This window comes from Notolepis coatsorum, assembly GCF_963971535.1.
Source record: "Notolepis coatsorum genome assembly, chromosome: 1".
NCBI lineage: Eukaryota > Metazoa > Chordata > Actinopteri > Aulopiformes > Paralepididae > Notolepis > Notolepis coatsorum.
In genome coordinates, this window is record NC_140165.1 from 38,063,593 (window position 1) to 38,073,175 (window position 9,583).

Genomic DNA, 9,583 nt, shown 5'->3' on the forward strand with positions numbered 1-9,583 from the left:
GAAGAGATAGCATATCCCGTACCTGAAATTAAATATGTACAACATGATAATTGTGTGGCTATATAAACTTTAATAATGTTCGTTCATATATATATAATTATGTCCATATAGGCCGTACTGTTTACCATAAACAGAAATCTGATTTTAAATAACATTTGTCCATTTCAAGTCCAACGGGTTTCTTTTAATGTTCGTTCTAAAAAATAAAAAATAAAAACAGTTGAGTGAGTATTAGCCCTGCAGTTCGTGTGGGAAATGTCTGGCCCCTCCACCTCGCGCGGCTACTCGCTGTTATCCTCCTGTTCGTTCTGCAGCCCGCCGGTGGTGGTGGTGGAGTGGTTATAGAGTCCCTGCGCCATGAGCTGCAGGGCCAGGCCGTTCTTGTAACCGGTGGCCTTTTTGATTTTGGCCCGCTTGTTCTGGAACCAGATCTTGATCTGGGACTCGTTTAGGTTGAGTTCCTGAGCCAGAGACTGTCTCCGCTGCTCCGTGATGTACCGGTTGGCCTGGAACTCGGTTTTCAGTCTCTGCAGCTGCTCGGCTGTGAAGGCCGTCCTGGGTCGCTTGTCCTCTTTCTCGTTGTTCTTCTTCTTTTTCAGTTTCCTTGTCCTCGGGCCTAGTGTGGAAACAAAAATGAGACGAGCACGTAAATATCAGCGAGTGCTGTATATCACGTGACTACTAACAGCAGCACGCGGCAAGGTGACCCGACCCCGCCCCCCCCCCCCTCCCCTGGTGAGGTCGTAAAATCCCCGTGACCGCTAACATTTAAAACACACGAAAAGTGTGCGTTCATCACAGCAGGTTGCAAATTGAAGTTACACACTGTGTCCGTTTGTCAACAACAACAACAACAACAACAACAACAACAACAACAACAACAACAACAACTACAACTACAACAACTACAACAACAGCATTGTAGTAACAGGCATAGTTTTCGGACAGTTGCTTCTGCAGCCAGGAGGAGGCTGCTGGCGGTGTTTTTTTCCCAAAATAGGCTAACGATCTATGAGCTATTACAGGCCTATCTGGTTAATAGGCAGTTATAGGGATCTATTCCCCCCCCCCCCTGTTCTATATAATGCATTTAGGGGTCCCACTTGGGGTCCCGACCCCATGGCTGCTGAAAGCCATGTCATATATCAGCCTCGTTTTACCAAAAATATCCACAATAACTGTTTTAAGATGGGGAAGGTAAGCTATCGAATAGTTACCAAATCATTAATCAATTTAACTAAACAAGCATGATAAAACGTCAGGATTACGAAGAGGCGCCCATTCAAGCCACAGGCTGAATTATTTGTTGTTTGTAATTGTAAGGTCATAATTGTGAGTTAATTAACACAATTACTGTTAAGATGCCGCTATGATGCTGAAATGAAAACGTTTTCCTGTGCATTTATATATTATAACACAAGCTCAATATTACGCATCGAATAATATTCCAAATACATATCTAAAAGTGTTAATAGCCTACAAAATATATATAAATAAATAAATATTAACGTATATAATATTTAGTAACCTATAGGTGACATTATAAGCTATGACTATGGGATTCTGACAGTGTATAAACCCGTTGTAATAGCTAAATAGCCGGTTGGAGTTATTAGTAGCCCTAATTGTGTGTGAATGAAATGTCGTCCCTGGTCATGCAGGACGTTAAAACATTTTCTCGTGTTTTCTGTCGCTGTTGGTTTGAGAAACCAGCCTATATTTACGCAATTATACGAACGACAGCAGACCTCTCGCCACAGATCAGTGAAGTATGTCTATTCTAGGGGCTTTGTGTGATGAGTATATAGGCCCAGCGTGTGCGACCTACCGTATAGGCTATAGTGCATTCAAAGAAAAAATATCAACGGTGTTGTTGATCATTCTTATTTAGGCCGACTTCGTTTGACACCCTAACAGATAGACAGAGTGCATTGCTATAAAGAATAGCCTAACTCTGAACACAAAGCATAATAGTCTGTCCTTCAACGATAACAAGAGGCATTATATCCTATTATTCTTAATATCCCCATCAACTGATAGGTAACACGAATATCACTGACGTATACAGCAGCACTTCGGGGTTTTGACCATTATGCTATTTTAGGTCGTGCGTTGTATTTAGCATAAAACACAAAAATTGTAGATTCGAACTAAAGGGAAACTTCGACCTTGTTATTCTGTTGACAACTGGTTGTATTTATGAATGATAGAATAACGTATATTCCCTATAACGCCTCTGATATTATTCAAGACGTGTCCGGCTTTCTCTGGACCTAAGGCCTACATGTGCACCTAACGACCTCCATAGCCCTACATCGATCAGGATTTGTAACGCATGAAGTCAAACGCGTCATCACAAACCACGAGCGGACCCAAGTATTTATTACTAGCCCCCCGATTTTTTCATCTGATAGTTCAATCAATCAATCAATCAATTGTATCGACCAATGCAGGTTTTCTGACGAGCAGAGCCGTGCCGTGTCAAACTGACAGGGGTCGGAGCGGAGGTATAGGCCAACAACATATAGCCTCATTTTGCTGTTATGACAACGAGGCCCATGTCTATAATTTTTTTTGACAACATGTAAACTATGTAAATTATAATTTGTATATATATATAGGCCTGTCCTATCATATATATCATCCATGTGCCATATACAGTATATCAAGTGGAATGTTAACCCTTTCACTTCAAGTAAGATTCTAACAATGTGAAGAATTATTTTCATAACTGACCGTTCTAATGATGATGTAACAATGGTCACTGGACAATCTATTCCAACATATAATTCCGATAAAATAACATAACTCACACAAAGTTGTAACTATATAGGTCTTGATGTAATGTATAGCACCGACATGTAAGCCGTCCTACAACATTATCATACGTTTATAGTTGTTCACTTTTATCATTTGGTGTAGCCTATAACTATATTTATTTTAGTTAGTAGCATAATAATAAAGGGTTCATTGTATTCACTCTATAGCCATTACCCTATGTTATTGTGTGAAATATGACTAGGACATTAAGCTCAATATGGATTTTTTTTGTTTTTTAAACATTTACAAGCATCTATACGTATTGACTGTCGATGTATACGCTACTCAACCCTATCATAAATTAAAGAGGTAGCCCAAATAAGAGCCCTTTAAAAGGTGTGTGTGTGTGTGTGTGTGTGTGTGTGTGTGTGTGTGTGTGTGTGTGTGTGTGTGTGTGTGTGTGTGTGTGTGTGTGTGTGTGTGTGTGTGTGTGTGTGTGTGTGTGTTTGGAATAAGGTAGCTAAATGCACGTTTTAGGTTAGGCTGCAGCCATTTTGCTATTTGTTGTGATTATAGGCTTTGCATGCGAACTAGATATATGCTTGGATATATGCATGTGTGTGATGAATGCTCTATATTCCATTACTACTCCGAACGTGGCCATGCACGAATATACACGCTTTAACCCTGTCTCAATAAACCCAGGTCCCAGTCATTGTAATTCGGGGACTAACGCCTTACCAGATGAAGGTCGGTCCGAATACCGTGTACAGTAAACCCAAGCAGGCCATAACATTGGTTGGGTTTCTTTTGCAGCGGGCGGGGATCCTCCATTGCTGCCATTCACAACCATAATCGACGAGGGGCTGTCCCCGTATCTCGTAGTTCCATTGGCCCCTAATTCGCCTTTTTTGGTTGAGTTCTGCTTCGAGGAAGGCGAGGACGAAGAAGACGAGGAGGAAGAGGAGGACGACGATGTGCTGTCGCTGCTACATGTGGAGTCCAGGATGCAGAGAGACGGCCGCGTTATCAGCGGGTTGACGTTCTCCCTGCCCGCCGTCTGCTGCCCCCGTTCCCGGCAGCCCGGCTCCTTCTTGCAGCCGAAGTCCGGCCGCAGGATGTTGTCGATGAAAAAGTTGGTGGTGCGGTGACTTTGCTGCGCTGCCTGGTGGGGCAGGATCATCGGAGGCGACGGGAGGTTGTTGGGCGAGAGAGACATGCTCTCCTCCTCGGTCGAGTCGCGGCCGTTTTGATCCTTTGGTTCGTCTTCCATAACTGGGGCAAGGACTTTCGGCAGGAGCGCGCGTCCAAAACCTCCACTTGTTGCTCTGTCCCCACAGTATCCAAATTATATTCACAGCATGTAAACACAGGTACGCGTTCTTCGCTGTGAAGGTGTGATAAGTACCTGGTATTGGTCTGGAAAAGCATCTACATCGTCGACATTTTGTCTTCAATAACCCCATCCATGCGTCATGATGATATAGACCGACCTGGCACAAGCGAACGGCACCGCGTTATTACGCGCGACACAACGTGGTCCCTGCCTCTCCTCATGCAGCGTGTGTCGGCGCGATCTGTCCAAACTCCCCGAAAACAGTGATGCCCCCTCGCAGGACTTTTTTTTCTTTACACCAAACCGGAAGCACGTGAGTGCACACACACGTGAAGAAGACCAATCAGTAGAGGAGATGATCGCTGTCACAAGTGACGACATCCAATCAAGGCTTATGGTGATTCTCAGCGTCGGCTACAAAATAATAGATGATTTTGTACTCCCGATCCCTGAGCTGCGCGCGCGCGGTGCGTGTGCGTGCGTGCGTGTATGTGCGACTTGTGCGTGCGTGTGTGTGTGTGTGTACAGGTATGTTTGTATGTTTGTGTGTCGCACTCGCACAACGCCCCACAACGAGCAAAACAAAACAACTGTCAAATAGCCAATACAATAAATTCTATATATAGTAAACATAAATAAATAAATGCCATTGTGTTGCCACGTAATCATTTAAATGCACATTCATAAATTGGGTGCATCTATAAGTTCCTATTGTCTATCATGCCTATATTATTTAGGCTCCAAAACGTTTCATATTTTTCTTTCTATATATTTAATTGGGGATATTATCAAACGCTCCACTGGTTAATGTCTCAAAATATCCTATGAACATAAAATAATATTTGAGTGCGTTACTTAATTTGACCCATTAAGTAGGCCTATAATAACGAAATAGGAATCCTATACCATTTACAGTGGAAAAAGACTAGTTCTAAAGGAAATGTATCCGCCTATAGAATTCTGTAAAATTAAGTGATTAAATGCCACAAAACTAAATGATTAAAAGAATATCTGTTCAACAAAATGTAGTTGGTTGAATTGTAAACTATTAGATCAAAGTTCTATCATGACAAAAATGAATATTTAGCCTAATTGTAGGCTATTATATTGTATTTTGCAGTAATGCCCAAAAGCAGCCATGGCCAACACCTTCCCTGCAGGTGCACGTGGCATCTGGAAATGGGTCACACAGAACTTTAGAACGCAAATGAAAGTATATATTATAGAGGATACATGAAACCAAACGTCAAACCACACTTAAGATGGCATATTGTCTGGGAAGCCCTGTTTGTAATAAGCGTATAGGACCGTAATGTATAATCATAGTTCTGTTCTGTCCGCTTTCTCGTCTATTATATCCTGCAAACCGGATGCAATTCTAATTGGACGTTCAAAAGACAAAAAAAAACGTTGATTTGAAACTATAGGATTCATATTCAACATACGCATTGAAATCTTTATCCCCAAGCTAGAGTAGGGCTATAGCTACTTAATTAAATTCCAATTAGGACACTATAGGCTATTTGCTGAATATGCTGTTTGGGGGCCGTTATGGGGCCGTGTAATACATTCATAGTGTGTAGTTCCATATAATTATTATTTATAGGCATGTTAGACTTCCGTTTGACAATGGGATTTGGGTTTCTTCATTGAGCGCTTAAAAGTACCGTGTGTTTCATTTAAGCCAAGTGGCCATTGTGGGCCGCGCGCGGTGCTTTTCAGGCGGCAAATGAACACTGGAGACATGCTCTTATCTGGCCGGCAAAGGGACGCCTTTGAGAGGAACTGGCAAAAGATAATTTATAGCTTTTAATTACTCTTCATTCCGCCCGATCAGCCCCGCGTTCATCACGGCCAGGGAGTGAATAAAACCCGAGTCAAAAGCAGTGTCACTATTCCCAGGCAGGCCGCTTAATCAAAGTGAAGCCGGGCCATGTTACAAAACACACACATACACACACACACACACACGCACACACACGCACACACTCACTCACACGCTCACACACGCGTGCATGTGCACGCACACACACAGGACCGCCGCCTAATTTCCAAGGTGCTGATAAAGCGTGTTGAATAATAGCGAGGGCCTTCGGAGACGCCATTTACAGAAATGACTTTATTGACGGCTTAACGTCGGTGATTCATTTTACCTTTCATGTGTTGGAGCCCGGATTTGTTACCGTAATAGGATGATAAATGGCACTGACGGATTGCAGCCCCGTTTTATTGAAAAGCCTATATAAGACTGGAGTATGATGACACGCACGCACGCACGCACACACACACACAAACGCACGCACACGCACGCACACACGCACGCACACACACGCACACACACGTTCACTAGTCCCATGTCTCTGTGTTTAAGACTGATGCTCAGCTTTCTTTCTTTTAATCCTCTCGTGTTCCCTGTTTGAATGTAAAACATGATAGTGAAGTGATATAGGGTTACATCCGGTCTGCATATAGATTCAAATACACCAAAGGGAACTGCGAAGCAGAGCCTTGTGGGATCTTTTATTTTCTTGTTCTAAAAGTTTGGTAATTAATAGCAAATGACGGCTATATATTGTCGTATTGTTTGGTCAATTAAAAAAAAAATCTTTTGTTTATATTTAGTTGCATTTACAATTTTTTCTTACGGTTGAAAATCGCCTATCTAGACTATAGAGCATATGGCTAAGCCAACAATTACTTTTAATTAAGCCTACAGAAAAGACAGCTTGTCTTGCCAAACAAGTCCAGGTAACAGAGCGACATTCATTGCGCTGCACACTAACTCACCTTTTCCCCAGGGCCAGCCAGGGGACAAATTTGTTCAAGTTGCAAACGCAGTATACTTGAATTCGAATTATGCTATTCATAATATTATTATCACACCCGGTAGCCGTAGGTAAGTTGAGGTTCACCGATTCAAAATGACCAGTGCCAAAATTGCGTAAAAACTGCAGAAGGGAGTCAAGTCATTATCAAAATGTGATTCTCGGTGAGATTAGATAGGACAGGTGACTCACTGAAATGCCACAGCCTATCAGGTGTTCATATACATACTTAGCCTCTCTTTTTCATATATTTTTAACAATGTCTTTGAGTGAGTGTAGGCTATACGTTGTTAACCACCATCTGACAATAATCGCATTTGCTTTATGCCTAATTGAACGATTGATAGGAAATTAGCCTCGAAAAGTGTTTAATAAAATAAATAATCTGCATTAGGGCTGCATGTACCATACCGTTATAAATGGATTTGCTTTAGTTTTTGTCACAGTTTCTTCTATATGAATTGAAAATGGGGGACCCTGATGGAAACAAGACAAACGTCTTTCTCAGGTCTGCATCCCCTTAACAATTGTATGTATTGAGCCGTACTGTATTGTACCCATTCTGCAATCTGTTAAATAAAGTTTTCATTCATTCATTCAACAAAATACGTTTTTAGACTGAATTATTTCCTGCGTGTTCCCCTTCGACAACACAGAACGACTCCACGCAGAAACGCCCTGCCTTTTATCTATAGGTTTTTTGTTGTTTGTTTTGTTCATGGTATGAAAGCACAATGGGGGAAATCCTCCAAACAATTTCTGGACACAAAATCGTATCCACAATTACCTATTTTTGGCATAATATATAGGCTGGCAATTGTTTTGTAGCCTATACGACAGCATTTCGGTTATAATAGTCAAGTAACACACGACTGACACGAGTGCAGCAATTCTTTTTGCGTTGCATCCATAATATATAACTCTTTGGTTGCATCAATATACATGAGTGGTTAGGCGATGTGATTCGATATATTATGATATATACAGTTTGCTGTGATGTCGTGTCGACTTGTGTATATAGTCGGTGAATGTAACCTAGTTATTGTCTATAGGCTATATCTCAGATCTTGACTGGTTAGCCTTTCTAATAACAGAGAGAAACATGATCAACTCACAAATGACTGTGAGATCCATAAACGATTAGCTTTGAAGGTCTCTCTAGTCTATGTAGTCTTATTTCTTTAGGGACATTTTTTTATGGAAATAAATGTTCGTATTGCCTTCAGATATTTTAAGGCGCTACAGCTTTCTGTGTTGGGTCTATGGTACACGGTCCCCTGCAACACCAGCAGGCTTCCAATGTACCCCTGTGTCTGGTCAATGCTGTAGGTTGTGCCGCCACCTTGTGGCCCGAGAGGGAAATACAGGCTACTTTATTGTTTATAATTTCCCCATGCTTCCCCTTGAAGCATCGCAATCAGGGCTTTTTACAGGACGCTGGCTGGTCGATTGAGGACGAGGAGATTCGCTTTCCGTTGCCAACGATCAGCCTTTGACAAACATATCTGTTTAGTAAAATGTTATGCTTCATATATTCATATGGAGAGGGGACTCTGCAAGTTGTCATGTTCAGTGTCGCTGGCCCTGCATGTTTTTGTGTTCCTGTAGTTTACTTTTAGCTTGAAGGCCTATTGTTACCTTATGTTAATTTTGTGTGTGTGTGTGTGTGTGTGTGTGTGTGTGTGTGTGTGTGTGTGTGTGTGTGTGTGTGTGTGTGTGTGTGTGTGACTGTGTGTGTGTGTGTGTGCAGGCAGGTGTGTGTGTGTGTGTGGCCTACTTATTGATATTTATAATAATCCTAATCACCATCTGAATAATAATAATAATAATAATAATAATAATAATAATAATAATAATAATAATAATAATATAAATGCAGCCTAATCATCTCACTGTAACCACAATAATAATGTGTTTTCTTTCCTTCTTCTTCTTCTTCTTCTTCTTCTTCTTCTTCTTCTTCTTCTTCTTCTTCTTCTTCTTCTTCTTCTTCTTCTTCTTCTTCTTCTTCTTCTTCTTCTTCTTCTTCTTCTTCTTCTTCTTCTTCTTCTTCTTCTTCTTCTTCTTCTTCTTCTTCTTCTTCTTCTTCCTTCTTCTTCCCTCTTCTTCTTCTTCTTCTTCTTCTTTGTCTATACCCATGCCATTGGTTCCCAAAGTGTGCTTCAGGGACCCAGAGTTGTCCTTGGAGGTACCTAGTAAAATACTAAATTAAATTAAATAAAACAAAGATCTGAATACCCGCAGCTCCAGCTATTTAGCCGCAGATGTAATGGGGCCAAGCTCCAGTCTGTACAAGCCCTGGAATAAACACTGAGACCTACTTTGGGTGCACTGTGGGCTTAGTAGCCTACAGCATTTATTTCAGGGGTTACAGACTGGAGAGCCCCCATTGACTTTGCAATAGTTTTGTTTATATGGATAACAACTGTTTAACAACTCAGTCTAGTGCGGGGGACCATGACCCTCTGTGGCGGTTGGTTGTTTGTTGCCTGTTTTATACACACATTTTATACACCTGTTTTATCCTCCTAACAGGCGGGCAGAAAAGTGGCCATTCATTTACTTGAACTTGAGGACTACATACATTTTTTGCAAAGCTTATCTTTATACTTTATGCTTATAGTACATGCATAAGCCTGGTCTCTTTTGAAAGATAACATTC

The 9,583-nt window shown here is 41.4% G+C and overlaps 1 protein-coding gene across 1 annotated transcript; it reads right to left on the reverse strand.

Annotated features, from left to right (window-relative positions):
• Window positions 1–281: 281 nt before the first annotated feature.
• Window positions 282–4,033, reverse strand: LOC311231400 (homeobox protein engrailed-1a-like; the record flags this gene model as incomplete). The annotated part of the gene is made up of 2 exons (XM_084317970.1): window positions 282–628; window positions 3,502–4,033. 2 exons carry the CDS (start codon window positions 4,031–4,033, stop codon window positions 282–284), a joined length of 879 nt encoding a protein of 292 aa, XP_084174096.1.
• Window positions 4,034–9,583: the final 5,550 nt, after the last annotated feature.